Source organism: Anolis sagrei, chromosome X, assembly GCF_037176765.1.
Source record: "Anolis sagrei isolate rAnoSag1 chromosome X, rAnoSag1.mat, whole genome shotgun sequence".
Classification (NCBI taxonomy): domain Eukaryota; kingdom Metazoa; phylum Chordata; class Lepidosauria; order Squamata; family Dactyloidae; genus Anolis; species Anolis sagrei.
The window spans coordinates 20,076,498-20,096,705 of NC_090034.1; the positions used below are offsets into that span (position 1 = coordinate 20,076,498).

At 41.9% G+C, this 20,208-nt stretch overlaps 1 protein-coding gene across 3 annotated transcripts in view; it reads right to left on the reverse strand.

Moving 5' to 3' along the window:
* The window catches only part of LMF1 (lipase maturation factor 1), a 124,110-nt gene that overhangs the window by 20,562 nt on the left and 83,340 nt on the right, over positions 1–20,208 (reverse strand). For 2 of the 3 annotated variants that reach the window (XM_060786554.2, XM_060786556.2), the window contains one exon: positions 19,866–20,033. The exons of the other annotated variant lie outside the window; for it this stretch is intronic. In XM_060786554.2, the coding sequence (XP_060642537.2) occupies positions 19,866–20,033 (168 nt within the window). The remainder of the gene's footprint in view (positions 1–19,865; positions 20,034–20,208) is intronic. 3 annotated transcript variants of the gene reach the window in all.

Genomic DNA, 20,208 nt, shown 5'->3' on the forward strand with positions numbered 1-20,208 from the left:
ATGGTGGTTGTGAGAGTGGTCCAGCACTTCTGTGTTCTCAAATAATATCTATCTATTGTCTATCTACTTGCCATCTATGTAACTATCAATCATCTACCAATCGCTATCTACCTACCTACCTAACTAACTAACTACCTGCCGTCTATGTACCTATCAATCATCTATCTATCTATCTATCTATCTATCTATCTGCCATCTATATACCTATCAACCATATACCATCTACCGACCTACTCTTCTACCTGCCATCTATGTACCTATCAATCATCTATCGATCTATTTATCAATATGCCTTTCATCTATGTAACTATCAATCATCTATCTATCTATCTGCCATCTATGTACCTATCAACCACATACCATCTACCTACCTAACTACCTACATATCAATCATCTATCAATCTATCTACCTGCTATCTATGTAAGTATCAATCATCTATCTATCTATCTATCTATCTACCTGCCATCTATGTAACTATCAACGATATACCATCTATCTATCTATCTATCTATCTATCTATCTACCTACCTACCTGCCTGCTGTCTATGTACCTGCCAATCATCTATCTATCTATCTATCTACCTACCTACCTACCTGCCATCTATGTAACTATCAATCATCTACCTACCTACCTATCTGCCGTCTATGTACTTATCAACCATATACTATCTATCTATCTATCTATCTACCTACCTACCTACTGTCTATTTACCCGTCAATCATCTAGCTATCTATCCACCTGCTATCTATGTAACTATCAATCATCTACCTACCTACCTATCTGCCGTCTATGTACTTATCAACCATATACTATCTATCTATCTATCTATCTATCTACCTACCTACCTACTGTCTATTTACCCGTCAATCATCTAGCTATCTATCCACCTGCTATCTATGTAACTATCAATCATCGATCTACCTACCTACCTATATATCTGCAGTCTATGTACTTATCAACCATATACCATCTGTCTGTCTGTCTGTCTGTCTGTCTGTCTATCTATCATAGTCATCATCTTATATCTATTTCCTGCTCTTTAGCCAAAGATCTCAGAGGGGCTTATAAGAAAACCAATCTGACACAATGAAAATCATATCAATACATTGGTGGGTGTGACTTTTGCAGATTTAATTATTAGCAGGTTTAATTAAAATGTTATCTCTCGGACTCTCTAGATCCTCCAGTGCAACTCGTGTAGGTCTGCCTTTGCTGGAAGTTGCCCATAGAGACATGCTGGAGGATGCAGAGATTCCTGGGGTGCATCTACACTGGAGAATTAATGCCGTTTTGATGCTAATTTAGCGACCTTGGCTCAATGCTATGGAATCTCGAGAGCTGTTGGAATGCCATTTTTTGCTCGTGTGTCTCCTCTAGGATTCGATAGCATCAAGCCACGGTGGTTCAAGTGGCATCGAACTGCCATAGTTCTGCAGTGTAGGCGCACCCAAACAATCCTGGCCAGAGCTGGATCCCATTAAGGTTTGACCTCTTCCTCCGGCCAAAGGATTTCTTTTTATTGACACTGCATCCATCATGGTAATTGGGTTGCAACTGTAAGGTTATAAAATGACAGAATGTCTATAATGAGCCTCGAATGGGAGGAGGAGCCGGAGACCCCGTTTTCTTATTTTTTTAATCTAATAATGTCAATTTTATGGATTATGACTGGAGTTTTATGAAGTGCGATATGAAAGACTGGGGATTCATGGCTCTCGGCGGATCAGTTTCGGGGAGGAAAGGGTTGTTTCCCTGCCCCTCCATCGGCGACGATTATTCCTTACGTTGCGCAATTGAAAATGGGGGAGATGCCATATAAAGCATATGAATTGAATTGCAGGTTAAGAAGCCTACAATAGGCAATACAAGCTCATGCTCTCTGCTAGAAATTGGACTTTTAAGAACGGGTCCTGAGTTCGAATCTGCACTCAACAATATCAACTTTATTATTGACATTATTATTATTATTATATTTATACCCCACTTTTTTGTCTCTACGAAAAAGTCTCAAATCAGCTTGCTGTAAAACCAAGGCAATACAATTTAAAAGCCTAAAAATATTCATACATTGAGGTAGAATTAAATATTAAGAGTATTCAAAATAAATAGTTAAAACCAATTAGGAACCAATTCATGACCTTAGACAAGGCACACACTCTCAGCTTCAGAAACACGCAAAGTCAAATCTTGCCATGAAAGCCTTCTGTAAGGTTAATTGGGGGAAACTACTTTATTATTAATATATTTTCCTAATTATTACATTATTATTTTATTAATAACTGATGGTTAATTATATGAAACAATTGAAGGTTAACAATAGGTTAATTGGAAAAAATACTTGCAGGTTAATTATTAACCATGTCATTATTACTTTATTATTATTATTAATTGAAGGTTAATTATATAAAATAACTGAACATTAACTGGAAAAATACTTACAGGTTAATTATTTAATCAATCATAATAATTAATTATGATAGATTAATTTAATATTAATTATATGAAAACAATTCAAGGTTAATAATAGGTTAATTAGAAAAAAATACTTGCAGGTTAATTATTAATCATGTAATTATTACATTATTATTATTATTATTATTATTAACTGAAGGTTAATTATATGAAATACCGGTAATTGAACGTTAACTGAAAAAAACACTTGCAAGTTAAATATTAATTAATTAATACCAGTAATTAATTCGTTAAAACTATTAACCTTTTAATAATTAAAGGTCAATTATATATAAATAGTTGAAGGTCAATAATAGGTTAATTGGGAAAAATCTTAAAAGTGGGTAAGACAGAAAAGTAGGGTAATAATAATAATAATAATAATAATATAATGTATTATTATTATTATTATTATTATTATTATTATTATTATTATTTAGTGTAGGTGAATGAATGGTTTAGAAGGGAGCAGACACAAACCGCTGCTCCAGGCAACCCAAAGCGGATTTTTGCTCAAACATAACACCTTTTGATTCCCTGGTTGCAGGTGGAAGAGCAAAAGAGTAATTTAAGACAGTGACACGGCAATGCAAAGCAACCCCTCCCCCAATTTTACATACATATATACATATCCATATATATTTATATTCTTCCCAAGTGAGGACAACCCAGTGGTTGCTCCGCCAAGTCAATTCCAGGAATTTAGAGAAGGTTTTCTTGAAAGGAAGAAAAGAAGTGTGCAAAGGAAAGGAGGGAGAGAAAGAAGAGAGAGTGGCAGGCCTTTCAAAAACAAGAAAGTGAAGGGGATTTATGGTCCTGTCCAAAGCGGGGCTCTTAACCCAAACCCAGCACTTGGTGTCAGGTTCCTTCTTTCTGAAGGGCAGCCGCTCTTGCCCTCCTCGCTCCTGGCAGAAAAGGCGTCAAGACGTGGATCCATTAAAAAAGCAGACGGAAAGGTGGTGAAAGATTTCCACATGCCACTGTGGAAAGTTCCTTTCTTACTACAGAAAAGAAAAGGTATAAAGATCATTTGTGCATCCTTATTTGGAATTACAATTTTTCAGAATTTTAGAGTTGCAAAAAGCTACCAAAGGTTTCTGACATTTTGGAGATGCAAAAAGTGCAAAAGATTTTTGGAATTTTGGGAGTTTTGAAAATTGCCAGAGATGTTTAACATGTTAGAACTGTGGTTAAAAAAATCACATTTTCTTCATTCCTAAAGAAGGAGAAAATTCCACTGGGTTGCAGTGAGTTTTTCATGCTGTATGGCCATGTTCCAGTAGCATTCTCTCCTGATGTTTCACCTGTATCTGTGGGTGGCATCTTCAGAGGTTCTGTTGCTAGTGGGGGAAGTGGAGTGTATATATATCTGTAGAATAATGCCCAGGGTGAGAGGAAGAACCCTTGTCTACTTAAAACAAGTGTAAATGTTGCACTGAGTAGCCATGAAGATGCAAAGTCAATCAGTGAGGGTATCTGCATAGAGGTAACCTTGCCTCTATTGCCTGAAGGCATCTTCTGTTTTGGAAGTGTAAACTGGTCCTCGATTGTTTGCTGTCAGTTCCCATTTATGAGTGATGTTCCTTATTTACTCTCTTGATTCTGATGTTTTTTATACTGCTCATTTTCATTGTTTTCTCCCTTCTGTTGAAATTGTTCACATGTTTGTGGATTTCAATGACTAAATAAGGAACACCACTCAGAAACAGGGGAACTCCAGACAGCAGGCAATTAGGGACCAGTAAACACCTCCCAAAGAAAGGATGCCTCCAGGCAACAAAAGCTAGGCTATCCTATGCAGATACCTTCACTGATTGACTTTGCAGCTTCATGGCTACTCAATGCAATTTAAGCTTGCTTATTGCAACATTTACACTTGCTTTAAGCAGACAAGGGTTCTTTCTCCCACCCTGGACATTATTCCACAGATATATACACACTCCACTTGCCTCACTAGCAGCAGAACCTCTGAAGATGCCAGCCACAGATGCAGCTGAAACGTTAGAAATGCTACTGCAACATGGCCATACAACACAAAATACTCACAGCAACCCAGTGGAATTTTCTCCTTCTTTAGGGATGGAGCAAATGTGTACCCCAGAGTGTACACATTTCACACTTGCATTAAGCAGAAAAAGGGTTCTTTTTCCCTCCCTTGATTTCCCACAGATACATATACACTCCACTTGCCTCACCTCCAATAGACTTCTGAAAATGCCAGCCACAGATGCAGGCAAAACAGCAGGAGAGAATGTGGCCATACAGCTCAAAAAACTCTCAGCAACCCAGTGATTCCAGCCATGAAAGCCTTTGATAACACAATCCTACTGGCATCCACCAGTACTGGTTAGTGATTCCAATCTAAATAGTAAATTAGAGGTTTCCATCATTGCTGTTTACATATACTGTATTTTTGGCGTATACTTTTTGGCGTATAACCCAGGAATATCTTCTCAAAAGTCGGGTGTCATCTTATACGCTGGGTGTCGTCATATAGGGCGGGTGCTAAAACTTGCGAGTTGGACTGGAGAATCTGTGGTCACCACATATGGTGGGAGGAGCTCAAAAATGGCCGCGGTTGCATCTCCGCCATATGAGGTGACTTATGAAAGCAGCAAGGGCAGCGCTGTACAGGTACAGTAGAAGAAAGTCCAGGATTCATGGGGAAAAAGTGAATATTTGCGGTCCCAATGATGAGGTGAGGGGGCGCCTCACGGGGAAGGTATAAGTGAAGGACGGAGCAAGCTGCAGGCATCCGAGACGGCCACAGTATGGAAAAAAGAGATATAGAGTATGGAAAAAAGAGACATGTTTTTCTGTGCTCAGAAAAACATGTCTCTTTCACCCGTCTGGCCCACCTTTGCATCCTATTAGCGTACCTCCTACTTTGCCTCTCAGATCTCGCTCCTGAGGACTGCAGTGAAGCGGTGCAGGTGCGCATGTGCAAGATCTGAGAGTCAGAGAAGGAGGTACGCTAATAGAAAAATTACCATACTGAAATCAAATCTGATGTTTTTAAAATTTTTATTTGGTGTGCATTTGAAGAAGGAGTAGTCTTATACGGCGAGTATAAACCAACCTCTATATTTTAACTGGAAAAGTTGGGGATCGTCTCATACACCCAGTCGTCTTATATACCGGAAAATATGGTACTTTGAGTACCCTACTTGAGACAGAGAAAGCAGGATACAAATGTTATAAACAAACAAACAAACAAATAAATCTGGGCATGGGTAAAAGGGGTACATTGGTCCTTTAAAAGGCTTTGGACCTTCTCCAAAATCAATTCTTCAGCCACAAATGCTCTTTTGGGATTTCGACATCCGCCTCCCTTTGGCCATTTGAGACTAGAGAAAGGGAGGGAGAGTGACCCTGAAGTTACTTTTCATTTACTCCCTATTTTTAAAAGGTCTTTAATATGGCTAAGATTTCAGTGAAAATGCCCTTCCTGCTCTGTACTTTTGGCACATAATAACAACAACAATAACAATAGCAGTATACCTCTGGGTGCCACAAAAAGGATCCTGCAAGGTGCCAAAAGCCTGATTTTCCATCTGCTTTTTATGCAAAACTGGGACCCTACACATATTTGAACTAAGTGCAATCCGAGGAAGAATCCCCTGCAACATCGCCTTCCAAAGAGGACATCCAATTGCATCCAGGTGGGACAGATTTGGGAACAGTCTGTGGGGCGAAACGGCTGAAAACGTTTGGCTTTCTGCTCCTTCCCATGGAGGCCACGGGGCAGACATTGTTTCCTTGCGGTCTGCGTCCGGCTGCCCGGCACAAATCGCCTTGACAGCTCCAAAGGGCCCCAAAGGCTTCGGCAAAACTGGAGTGTTTCCGCAGAAGTGCCAAAGGGACCGGGGCGGTCCAAGGTGGCCTGGGTCCAGCTCCGGCTCCCATTTGTGGCAGGAAAGGAGCCGCGAGGCCTCCGCGGCCCCCAACAGGATGCCAATGGGCCCCAAGGAAAGTCTTGGATACGGCCACAGCCTATCAATTCCAGGGAAGACGGGCCAAGCTCATCGCTCCCATTGTCTCAATTGCAGGCCCATCCCTCTCCATCCCTCTTGTGTTCTTATTAGGGGATTGTGGACCTTGTTGGGTGTCTTTGAGTCTTTTCCAATATATGGCAACCCTAATCATGAGGTTTTCTGGGGCTGAGAGAGTGCAACATGCCCAAGGCCACCTAGGGGGCTTCCCTGACTCAAAAACGCCTGCGCTCAACCCATGGCGCCCTGCCATCCAACTCCAAAAAGCACTTTCAGTCATTGTGCAAGGTCAGCCACCACATTTTTGCACCCAAGTGGGGATCTGAACCCAGATTTTCATAGATATAGACCAATGTCCTATTGTTCATTCATTGTTTTCTAAGTCTAGACTCACCATTCTATTGTTACATCAATGGTGTCTTTGCTCTTGGGCTCTAGAAGTTCTAGATCCCCCAGTGCGACTGTATATCAAACTCTGATGGAAGCACAACACAGAATCATGCTGGGGGACATAGAAAATGCTCAGAGAGAGAAAAACATCTCTAGCATTTTTAGATTCTCCCAGTGTGATTCTATGGCAAACTCCAGAGAAGGATACCATAGGATCCCACTGAAAGACCTAAAAAAATCCTAGAGAGAGAGCTTCTCCAGCATTTCTAGGTTCTCCGTCAAGCAAAAGCATGTCACAGAATCATATTGGAGGACATAAAAAAGGTCTAGAAACAGAAAATATTTCTAGCATTTCCAGATCATCATCCATTGTAATTCTATCATCAACATGCCAATGGAAGCATACCCACAAATTATGCTGGAGAACCTAGAAAAAACTAGAGAGGAAATACATCTCTAGCAGTTCTCCAACACAACTCTACTGCCAACCTCCAGGAAAAGCATGGGACAGATTGTCTTGAAGGTCCTAGAAAAAGCCTATCAAGCCTATCAGAAAACATCTCTCTAGCATGTCAAAGTTTTCGAGTAAGACTGTCCTAATTGTCCTGAAGGATCTAGAATCACATTGGAGGACCTAGAAAAGGTCTAGAAACATAATATATCTCTACCATTTCTAGGTCATTCATTGAGATTCTATGATCAACCTCCAATGGAAGCATATCCACAGACTGTACTGGAGAACCTAGAAAAAACCCTAGAGAGGGAATACATCTCTAGTAGTTCCAGGTTTTCCAACGCAACTCTATTGCTAGCCTCCAGGGAAAGAATGGCATAGAATCATGTTAGAAAAAAAACCTGTCAAGAAAACACCAATGTAGCATATCCAACCTGTGCTGAAGGACATAGAAAAATGCTTAGAGAGAACGTATCTTTTTTGATGCAGCTAAGTGAAATTGTGGGTACCATGATGGTACTTATATTGTGAAAGGTTCCCCAGGTGAAAGGTAAGCCTGGGCAAAAATCCCTTTTATTACATGGCAAGGCTATCCAAATTTGATTCCGCGATGACCTCGTCCAAAACAACATATAGCTATGCCATGTACGGCTCTGTTAGTACTTTTTTGAAAATGAGAAGGAACATTTTCCATGTCGCCTGCTCTTTGATTAATCGGAGGCCCTAAAACGTCAGGACCCAACCCTTTTGCAACTGCTAAGAGACCCTTCTCAGCCCCACGTCATGATTCAAAAGGTATGATTCATGTCCCTGGTTTGGCAAAGTGAGCCCTGAAACAAACAAGGCCCTCTCTTTTCTGCAGCAAAGCTTTCCAAATAAATAACCTTCCCCAAGCCCTGTTTTCAAGTAGTCTTAAACTTTCCCACCTCGGCAACTAATTCAGGCTTCCTTCACATTATTTTCCTAAGTAATATAACAATTTGTTTTTCATTAGAGCTTGTCAAAAGCCGGAGCCGGGTTTATTCTTGAGAGAAGCCAGCCTTGTTCGGAGGGGGGGGGGGGGGGGGCAAAAAGGAGCCACGTTCCTTCGGCTGGATTTCAATGGCAAAAGAGAGAGTTTACGGCACCGGGTTCGGGGAGACGCATTGGCACGGATACAAATAAATAAACTAGGGTGCAGGGAACCTCAGACCAGGAGCTCATTAAATGCAATTCCTTTAACTACTGCAAAACCCAACCCTCTTGGACAACTCTTATCCGGCTTCATTGCCATGATGAATCCTTTTTCGTGTCAGGAGTGATTTGAGAAACTTCAAGTCGCTTCTGGTGTGAGGGAATTGGCCGTCTGCAAGGACGTTGACCAGGGGACGCCCAGATGTTTTTGATGTTTTACCATCCTTGTGGGAGGCTTCTCTCATGTCCCCACTTGGGAAGCTGGAGCTAACAAAGGGAACTTATCTGTGCTCTCCCCGGATTCGAACCTACGATCTGTCGGTCTTTAGTCGTGCCGGCACAAAGGTTTAACCCATTGCGCCACGGGGGGCTCCTATGCCATGATGACTAGAATAATAGAAATATAGCATCTAGAGTTAGAAAAAGACCCCAAGGGGCATCCAATCCAACCTCAGTCTATCATGTAAGCAAACACAACCAAAGCACTCCCAACAGATGTCCAACAGATTCCACTTAAACATTAGAAAGAGCTTCTTTACAAGAAGAATTCAACAGTGAGATCTGCTGCTTTGGAAACCAATGGAGTTTCCTAGAAGGTAATGCTGGGTAACTCCTGCTTGACCCCTTGGCCATTGGCCTGTGGGGTCCCTCAGGGATCTATTCTGTCCCCCATGTTTATGTATAGCTGTACCCACTGAAGTCCATAAGTCATACTTCTCTATTGAAGTCTCTAAGCAGTAACCTACTTTCAGTGAAGACCAAACATATACATGCATCCACCTCCACTGACTCCCAATACAAAAGAGAGCCTGAGTCTGAACATGCACAATACAATCTGTTTGTAACCCCTCCCACACCAAAGAGATCAGTCAAACTGGTAAATCAACATATATATAGAATACAGGTTAGCAAATATATACATTAACAAATAAATAGTGAAAAGCGTGGGAGGTTGCTATTTCCAACACATTTACATGAAACCGCTGGGAGAGATTGGAGTTTGGTGCTATATCGATGCAGATGACACCCAACTTTATTATTCCTTTCCACCAAAAGCCAAAGACACTGTTCTGGTCATGAATCAATGTCTGCCAGGAGTAACGGACTTGATGAGGGTGAACAGATTGAAAGTAAATCCTAACAAGACAGAATAATAAAACAATAATAATACAAGCCAGTAAAGGTGGTCCCAGTGGTGATTGGCACACTGGGTGCAGTGCCTAAAGACCTTTGCCTGCACTTAAACACAATCAGCGCTGAGAAAATTACTATCTACCAGCTGCAGAAGGCCACCTTACTGGGATCTGCACGCATTATTCGCCGATACATCACATAATCCTAGACACTTGGGAAGTGTCCGACGTGTGATCCAATTCAACAGCCAGCAGAGTGTCTGCAATTGACCCATCTTGTTGTGTTTCAAATAGTAATAATAATAATAATAATAATAATAATAATAATAAACTTTATTTATACCCCGCCACCATCTCCCCAATGGGGACTCGGAGCGGCTTACATGGGACCAAGCCCGGACAACATTACAGCAAAATAAAACCAGAGCATAAACAACAAACAACATCATCAACAACAAACAACCAGAAGTGCTCCTTGTTTGTCAGAAGCAGATCAGGGTACAGGGATACAACCTGTGCTGGATGGGGTTATACCAGGCATGGGCAAACTTCAGCCCTGCAGGTGTTTTGGACGTCAACTACTGGCTGTTAGGAATTGTGGGAGTTGAAGTTCAAAACACCTGAAGGGCCGAAATTTGGCCATACCTGGGTTACCCTCCCCTGAAGACACAGGTGCACAGCTTGGGGTGATCCTGGATTCATCACTGATCCTGGAGGCTCAGGTGTTGGCAGTGGCCAGAAGTGCCTTTGCACAACTAAAACTTGTGTGCTAGCTATGCCCGTACCTTGAGAGGCTGGATCTGGCCATTGTAGTACAAACCTTAGTTACATCTCCAATGGACTACTGCAGCGTGCTCTGCATAGGGCTGCCTTTAAAGAGTACTTGGATGCTTCAGCTGGTGCAGAGATCAGCAGGCATGTTACTAATGGGAGCACCGTACAAGGAGAGAACAACTCCAATGCTACAGGAGCTCCACTTGCTCCGTTTGCTACCGGGTGACATTTAAAGTACTGGTCATTTGAGGTTTGAGTCCAGACTACCTGGCCTCTCCTTATTTGAACCTTCCCAGTCACTGCGCTCATCAGGAGAGGCCCTCCTCTTGGTCCCACACCATCTCAAACCTGGTTGGTGGGAACGAGAGAGAGGGCCTTCTCTGCAGTTGCCCTCACCTCTGGAACTTCCTTGTGAAGGAGATCAGAATGGCCCCCTTGTAATCCTCCTTTAGGAAGCAAATAAAATCCTACATACACAGGCTTATGGAGACGCAAAAGGGTTGCTGTGAGTATGGTCATGTTCCAGAAGCATTCTCTCCTGACGTTTTGTCCACATCTATGGCAGGAATCCTCAGAGGTTCACACTTGCCTCAAGCAGACAATAGTTCTTTCTCCCACCCTGGACATTCCACAGATATATAAACCCCAATTTCTTAGTTTCCAACAGACTTCACAACCTCTGAGAATGCCTGCCATAGATGTGGGGAAAACGTCAGGAGAGAATGCCTCTAGAATATGGCCAGAAAACAGCCCGGAAAACTCACAGCAACCCAGTGATTCCGGCCATGAAAGCCTTCGGCAACACAGAGACGCAAATGGTTAAAGAAATAAGAATGTAATATGGACATCGCTTTTAACCCTGTTTTTATTGATATTGTTTTTAATTTGTTATTATTGTTTCTCTTCCGATTTGTATGATTGTTGAATCTGCTGTATTGTCCATTGGAATTTTGTTAATTTTGTTAATTTATTGCTGTATTTTTATGGTATTGTATGCTTGCCTTCAAAAGATGCTCAAAGCAGTCATGCCGGCCACCCGACCAGGAGGTGTCTATGGACAACACAGGCTCCTTGGCTTGGAAATTGGGAAGAGCACCTCCCCCAAAACCAGAGATGAACACCTCCTCCAGAGACAGAAATGAAAGGAGAAGCCTCTGCCTTTGTCTGTGTATTTGTCTCATTGTATTTCATTTTAACAAGGCATTGAGTGTTTGCCTGTGTCTGTTTATAGGCTGTAATCCGCTCTAAGTTCCCTCGGGGAGAAGGGCGGAATATGAATATGAATAAAGTATTATTATTATTATATTTTATGCTGTGAGCTGCCGTGAGTTCCCATGGGGAGATAATGCGAGATAGAAATAAAGTTTTACTTGCTTACTTACTTCTCTGGAAGTTTTTAAGCAGCTGGATGGCCATCTGCCAGGAGGGATTGGATGGTGTCTTGCGAATGGGGTTCAGTTCCATGGCCCTTGGGGATCTCTTCCAGCTCTAGGATTCTATAATTCTAGGTGATATTAGAGCAATCAGAAGGCGTGAACTTCTTAGCCCCACATGAGAAAATGGGATGACATTATGGTAGCCATGACAGCTGAACCAGTTCTCTGTCCAGGGATGTAAGAAGGTTTTGCAGCAAAGAAACACCATGCAAGCAACTATGCACAGCGAACACACCCCAAGCCATTTTGCTGCCTGAGGCTGAGCAAAGAATACAGGGGCCTCCTCCATAGGGATAAATATCGGGTTATTTTGGCACAAGAAACATGACAATTTATTTATTTATTTATTGTATTTCCGAATTACCAGATATGTCTGTGTACATGTATGTATGTATGTATATGTATGTTGTGTATTTATGTGTGTGTGTATATATGTGTATATGTATGTATAAGCCTAGTTTTTCAGTCCTTTTTTTTAGGCTGAAAAAGTTCCACTTGGCTTATACTCGAGTCAAGGTTATTTATTATTTTACTCTGTTAGTATTATTCTTTTCATTACATTTAATATTTTACTCTATTTATTTTATTATTATTACTACACTTATTATATTAGTTTATTATTGTTATTATTATATTTATTATTTTACTCTATTATTACTGTTATTATTACATTTCTATTATTTTACTCTATTATTATGTCATTTATTTTTACAATCTTTATTATTATTGGAAAAATACATAAGCACATTTATATCGAAGGTTAGAATAATGGTTTAATCAGAGTTCGGCAGTCTTATCTTAAATTACAGTTTTATGGAAATATTCAAAAACATTTAACCTACTGATGCCGCAATTAATGTAATTTTATTGGTATCTATTATTATTTTGAAATTTACCAGTAGCTGCTGCATTTCCCATCCTCAGCTTATACTCAAGTCAACTCAGTTTCCCAGTTTTTTGTGGTAAATTTGGGTGCCTTGGCTTATATTCAAGTCAGCTTATACTTGAGTATATATATATAGTGTGTGTGTGTGTGTATGTGTGTGAGATATATATATATCAAACATCAGACTAAAGACCAAACAATATGGCAATAACAAGTGCCAAGAACACAACAAAACCAAGATAGAAATCAGCAGCAAAGATTCAAAACAAATATTCTACCCATTTACTTTAAAGGAGACAATGAAGATCCTGAAGATTTTCCATCTCTCCTACATGGAGTCATCGTAACTTAAAGTCAACTTGATGGCATATAATTGAAGAATAACAACAACTTTGATAAAAGTCTGCTTGAGATAAGTAGCTTTAGGCAAGTTTTGCAGATCAAGGCTCGCTTTTGAGCGTCTTCAATGGCCACTGGGAAAAAAATATTCTAAGTATGATTGGGGCCTAAATGCCCTAAAGATCCAATAGGATTTTGGAAGGTCAACAGCATCATCCGTGGTTAGTAAGAGAAGGCACTAATGCCAATCTTTGGAATGTGAAGTGAAGGAAGAAGTCCAGCCAAGGAAGTTGTCTTTGGACAGGACCACGGACAGCTCTCCTGGTTCTGCTGTTTGGGATTTGGAGGTCTCCTGACTCAACCCAATTTCTTACAGGACCCTGCTATGTTGTCTGGGTCCCTTACAGCGAAGAGGAGATGCAGTGCTATTGCTGAGTCTGTAGGAAACAAAAGGGATGCATTTCCAGGAAGGAAAGAACCCAGATAAGATCTAATGGCTCTTTTCTCAAGTCTCAGTGTCCCATTGTGTAATTACCAGCAGGTCCAACCAAGCCAGACAGGTCTCAGCTGAGGAGTGGAACTAAGAGCACCCAACCCATTAGCACTATGGAGAAACAAACCAAAATGAAGTCTATACTGGCTTGGTCGACGCCCAGGATAAAAAGGACTGCGGTGGATCCTGCTGATTCTAGACATCTATTGACAAGTGGAGTACAGAATCAAAATACAAATGAACAATCACAGAAGCGACAGAAATATACAATACCAGAAAACTGCAGAATTATTAGTACTATTATTATTATTATGTTTCTGTTTAGTATCATTTTTATTTACACCCCACTTTTTATTGTCATCGAAGTTTCAATGGTCAGTTTCACTTGCAATTCTAAACTCCACAAGGATAGCTTCTGTGATACAAGATACAATCTGAGCAATGTCAGGTACAGTACGACAAGTTAGAAAAGAGGCTTATTTTCTTGTAGTTTTATGGCACTGGATATCATATAAGGCATCTAAAGCACAAAGAGTCTTCGAACATCTGCAAAAGATTCTACAGGATATTCTCCCCGCTGTTTGGCTAAATTTGGGGCTCCAAATCTCTGTCTGGCAGTATATTTGCGGTGGAATGTATTTGTCTCTCTGTTATTTTATTTTCTGTGTTTGTGCTCCTAGCAAGCTGTATACTAAAAACTGTTGCTTTATGCCCAAAAAATTATACAAAGACCAAGCAAAATAACGTCTGGTGGAGACACAATCCGACGCACAAACAATCTCTGCTATTCTGTATACAATAATATCCGTCCGGATCGCTGTATTGAGTTAAGAAGGGATTGTATGGCCAACAGAATGCCCTATTTTGATATACAATATGAATATCATAGCATATTTTGGGGTGGTTTCTAGGCAGGGAATCCCAAACCTTGCCAATGTTCACCTGGAACAGAATACTATAGAGCCAAATGAGCCCAGCCACCATGACTCCAATAACAATTATAAAAATGTCCAATAAAACCTTGCATGAAATGTCAATTAAAATCTTGAAAAGCAGAATTAAGTGGGATATTGACATTAAACTTTATCGTTTCCTCCGCAGAGCCGGAGTGGCCTCCATAAAATTCGTGCCGAGCGAAGCAAAGAACGGTAAATATGGAATAAACAGAAGCCCCTTGTTGGGAAACCCTCCGGCCGCCGGCAGACTCCTTGGGGAAAGGAAAGTCGCTGGGCAATTACAAACTGTCCATAAAACGTCAATTAAAAGGCAATAAGACGAATGTGTTTTAACAATGGGCCATTATGAATGAGGCCGCTATGGCTCACCGTTTCCCCTTTTTTCTTCTTTTTTTGCAGGGAGCCGGCTGGCTACTTGCTGTGGGATTGCCACAGCCCCGGGATGGCAAACAAAGGGCTCCATTGCTAGTTAAGGGACTTCTTTAACTTTTGAGGTCCAAGTCTGCCAAGTTTTTCTTGTTAAGTCCAGATTGTCCAAAAAAGCCATAGGTGCCTGCAAACAAATCCTAATATTGGCCCTAGAAATCTCAGAACAAGCTTACAGTGGGCCATATGTGGCCTGAGAATGTTCAGAGGATTTTTCACTGCAAAAATGGAGGAATGATTTGGGATTCACATCCCAGAAGCCCCTAGAGGGTGCAATTCTCCAGCTCAAAGCCACGGGAAAGAATGCATTAGTCTAAAATCCAATCTGGAAGGGCATAAATTGCAGGCACCTCTGGTGGAGCAATGGGTTAAACCCTTGTGCTGGCAGGACTGCTGACCAAAAAGTCAGTGGTTCGAATCCGGGGAGCGGGGTGAGCTCCCGTCCGTCGGCTCCAGCTCCAAACACGAGAGAAACCTCCCACAAGGATGGTAAAACATCAAAACATCTCCAGGGCAACATCCTTGCAGACGGTCAATTAATCTAGGGAGCAGGGTGAGCTCCCATCTGTCAGCCCCAGCTTCCCATGTGGGGACATGAGAGAAGCCTCCCATAGGATGGTAAAACACCCCGGCATCTCCTGGGCAACGTCCTTGCAGACAGACAATTCTCTCACACCAGAAGTGACTTGAAATTTCAAAAGTTGCTCACGACACACACAAAAAAGGGCATGAATTGTGCACTAAAAGAATTTTTGCCATCCACCTACCCTTACATATACAGGCAGTCCCCGAGTTACAAACAACAGACTTTTTTGTGTCAGGAACAACTTGAGAAACTGCAAGTCGCCTCTGGTGTGAGAGAATTGGCTGTCTGCAAGGACGTTGCTGAGGGGATTCCCGGATGTTTTACCATCCTGTGGGAGGTTTCTCTCATGTCCCCACATGGGAAGCTGGAGCTTGTTCTGAGATTCCTGCTCCCTGGAGTCGAACCGCCAATCTTTCGGTCAGCAGTCCATCAGACTGAAAACAATGCTTAGTTAGGAATGTTAACTGTTGTAGTGAAAGGTTGGAATGTATCACAGGGCAAACTTGGGTCCAATAACATATTGAAAAAAATCATAGAAGCCACTTCTTTGGCTTTAAAAGACCTGAGCAGGGCCAGGGGATTTGGAGGTCTCTTGTTCCACAGGAGAGCCAAAGTCAACTTATGGCAATTAATAACAACTATATCAGGAAAGTACTTTTCTTGGGAATATGGGGGTCTTCGATCCGAACATAAGTCTGTCCGCCGATGACGTTCAGCTCTATTTTTCTGATCACTGATGTCAGCTGGAGTTTTGTCATTCCAAATGAGGGTCAGTAAAGTTGAATTAAATCCCATTAAGATGGAGGTTCTGAGGATTGGTGGTTTTCAGGACTGGAAATAGGTAAACAGCACGTCCTGTACTAAGAACTGTTGCTTTATGCCCAAAAAATTATACAAAGACCAAGCAAAATAACGTCTGGTGGAGACACAATCCGACACAAAACAATCTCTGCTATTCTGCATAATATCCGTATAATATCAATAATATCAATAATATCCATCCGGATCGCTGTATTGAGTTAAGAAGGGATTGTATGGCCAACAGAATGCCCTATTTTGATATACAATATGAATATCATAGCATATTTTGGGGTGGTTTCTAGGCAGGGAATCCCAAACCTTGCCAATGTTCACCTGGAACAGAATACTATTGAGCTAAATGAGCCCAGCCACCATTCTAGGATGGATCCTAGAATTGGACCCCAAAGGCTATCTAGTCCAACCCCATTCCAACATGTAGGAAGACACCATCCAAGCCCTCCCGACAGATGGCCATCCAACCTCTGCTTTAAAATCTTCAGAGACTGAAGGAGACTCCACTGGGCTCCAAGGAAGCATATTCCACTGTCCAACCACTCTTCGGAACGGATGGATGGATCATAAGAATTCAAAGGGTTCCCCAGAGGCCATCTATTTATTTATTTATTTATTTATTTATTTATTTTGCTTATATACCGCTGTTCTCAGCCCAGGGGCGACTCACAGCGGTGTACAACATAAGAACAACAAAATTCAAGACATAGTATAAAAACAATTCTGGCCCCAGAGTGGCCGTTGGTGTTGGGGGAGGGGCGCTGATGTCACAGGGGACAAGATGGCAATGTCCTCCCGGCTCCCCTTCTTTATTCTAGTCCAACCCCCTTCTGCCATGCAGGAAGACACCATCCAAGCCCTCCTGACAGATGGCCATCTGCTTAAAAGAGTGGTCCATGAATCCCAGCAGACACAATGGGATGCTTTTTGGGTTGAATGCAAAGGCTCCTGCAAAGACAAGGCTCCCTGCCCGCAGTCGTTTTCTTTTTTTAAAACGCAATCAGCAATTTTATGGCTTTCCAACCGAGTTTATACATGTTGCTCTCCAGTTTATAGGCCATGTGCACTTGCCATAAAAGCCGGGAGTTGCTACCGCATGGCTCTCGGGTGTCACCGAAACCATGCGGCTCATAAAGGAAGCGGGACCCCTGCCAGCTCATTTCATTAAGGAGGTAAACATATATGTATGTATACTTACCTCCTTAATGCCATCAAGACAAAGAGGGGGAGTTGGGATGCTGCACTGGACTCTGTAAACCGCAGAAAGTAAAGGAGCCAACTGCCTTCCCCAAAAGTTGCAGTTTCATTTGAAAATCAGGGGTGAGCAACAGTGTGGGAATCAGACACAAATCTATCTGCTGTTGCCTGCCATCCGTCTCCAGGGGAGATTCCTGGATCATCTCATGGTAAAAATGGACTGGAAATTGTGAATTCTTTGTGCCAATATGGCCCATTGACCACAGTATACTGGTGGGGAATTGGGTGTTTCGGAAGTTCTAGTTTGCAGCATTGGGCCGGGGGGGGGGGGGGGAGGCTAAGGTCGGATCTTGTATATGTGTAGATGCACGTTATGCCATTTCCATGAGTTTCACTGGATTTTCTTCTTCAAGGAAGACTCAGCGGTGGTTTGGCCTGTTTCCTAAAGGTATCTTTAGGGTAGAGTTTCTCAACCTTCCTAATGCCATAATTCTTAATAGAGTTCCTCATGTTGTAGTGACCCCCAACCATAACATTATTTTGTGGGATTGGGGGGGACTGATTTTGTCATTTGGGAGTTGTAGTTGCTGGGATTTATAGTTAACCTACAATCAAAGAGCAACTACAACTCCCAAATGTCAAGGCCTATTTTCCTCAAACTCCACCAGTGTTTACATTTGGGCATATTGAGTATTTGTGCAAAGTTTGATCCAGATCCATAATTGTTTGAGTCCACAGTGCTCCCTGGATGTAGGTGAACTGCAGCTCCAAAACTCATGGTCAATGCCACCAAACCCTTCCAGTATTTTCTGTTGGTCATGGGAGTTCTGTGTGCCAAGTTTGGCCAATTCTATCATTGGTGAAGTTCAGGATACTCATTTGCGGGTGAACTATAAATCCCAGCAACTACAACTCCCAAATGACAAAATCAATTCCCACCCCCAACTCCACTAGTATTCAAATTTGGTCCAGTGAATGAAAATACATCCCGCATATAATATACTTACATGACGATTCATAACAGTAGAAAAATTACAATTATGAAGTAGCAATGAAAATAATTTTATGGTTGGGGGTCACCACAACATTAGGGTCTGTATTAAGGGGTCTCAACATTAAAAAGGTTGAGAAACACTGTTCTAGACCATTAATATTTTTCAGATTGAGGGGATGCAAGTGGAAGAAGCCTGGGTCTAGTTTTAGAGCAGAGAGATTATTTGCATTGAGAGCATCCGCAAATGTGGCTCATCCACTCTTGCTTCTCCTATGCAAACCCGATGCAGTACAAGTGACTCAGGGGCATATACTTTGTAGAATTAATACAATTTGACACCACTTGAGCTGCCACACCTCAGTGCTATAGGATCCTGGGAGTTGTAGTTTTGGGGATGCACCTGTAGTTTTTGGCAGAGAAGGCTTAAGACGTAGTAAACTGCAAACTCAGAGGCTTCCTTTGCACTCTATCTTTGAGACACTTTTTCACCCAGCACCAAACCAGAGACCAGTTGTACTAACTACAGCAGTTTATTAAGAAAGCTATGTACAAAGGGAGGGAAGGGCATTACCCAAAAGAGCAGTAGAAAAGGAGCTATAAAATAGTAGTCTATATACAAAAGAGCAGTAGTCCAAAAAATGGCAAGGTACATGAAGTTAAGGAAGTCAAGATCACAGACATAAATCCATAAGCATGAAAGCAGGAACTTTTTCCAAGGAAAACTCTTTCAGGAACATAGGCAAACACAGGAAACTTGAATCATGACCTTGAAAGCCAAGGCAGGAACCTGAACCTTTTGGCAAAGTTGTCTGCTCTGAAGCACACCAAGTAAACACCACTTAATTTAGGACCAAGCCTGACCAAGAAGCCATGACATCATGCCTTACACACCTGGATTGTTTCAAAGATTTATCACAGAGTCTATCTGAATGCCTAATTAATCTATCCTGCACTCCCTCTGTCCAGAGACCTAATCTGTTATAATGGGAAAACTCCCCATCAGCCGAAGGACACTTCCCAAGAGAAATTGACCTATCACTGGTTTCCCTTTTGGATTCCAATGTTTGTTCCTTGCTAAGGAACAAACATTGGAATCCAAAACATTATCTGACTCATCTTCAACTGTCTACACTTATCTCTGATCTAAGGCCTGCAATTCATCCAATCACACACAAACTCCTCAGTTGGAAACCCATTATCCCCCTCGTCCTCTGAGAAATCTCCAGCCTCTTGCTGAGCACTAACACTTCCATCACACCATGTCATGACAATTAGAACAAATTATAAAAAATAATGCATTGCTGAAATGCTGCACTTTTCACACCTCCCCTAGTTGTGTCATTGTGACAAGTCAATGTGCTCAGCCTCACCTGGAAGAGAATCTGCAGCAAGCCATGAATGATGCACAAGCGCCGCCCTAGGAACAGCAAGAAGGGCACGGCCAGCTCAATGATGTGGTTGAAGAGTGTCTCAAACTGGTGGAAACCCTCCGGAGAGCGATGCATGTAGTAGGCGATGGGGTTGGGCACAGGTTGGGTCTGGAAGAGAGCGAAAACCGGAACGAATGTCAGTTTGGAAGGGAACCCAAGAGTTAAATTATGTAGGGATGGTTGTTTTCAATGGTATGTTACAGGCATGGACAAACTTGAGCCCTCCGGGTGTTTTGGACTTCAACTCCCAAAATTCCTAACAGCCAATAGGCTGTTAGGAATT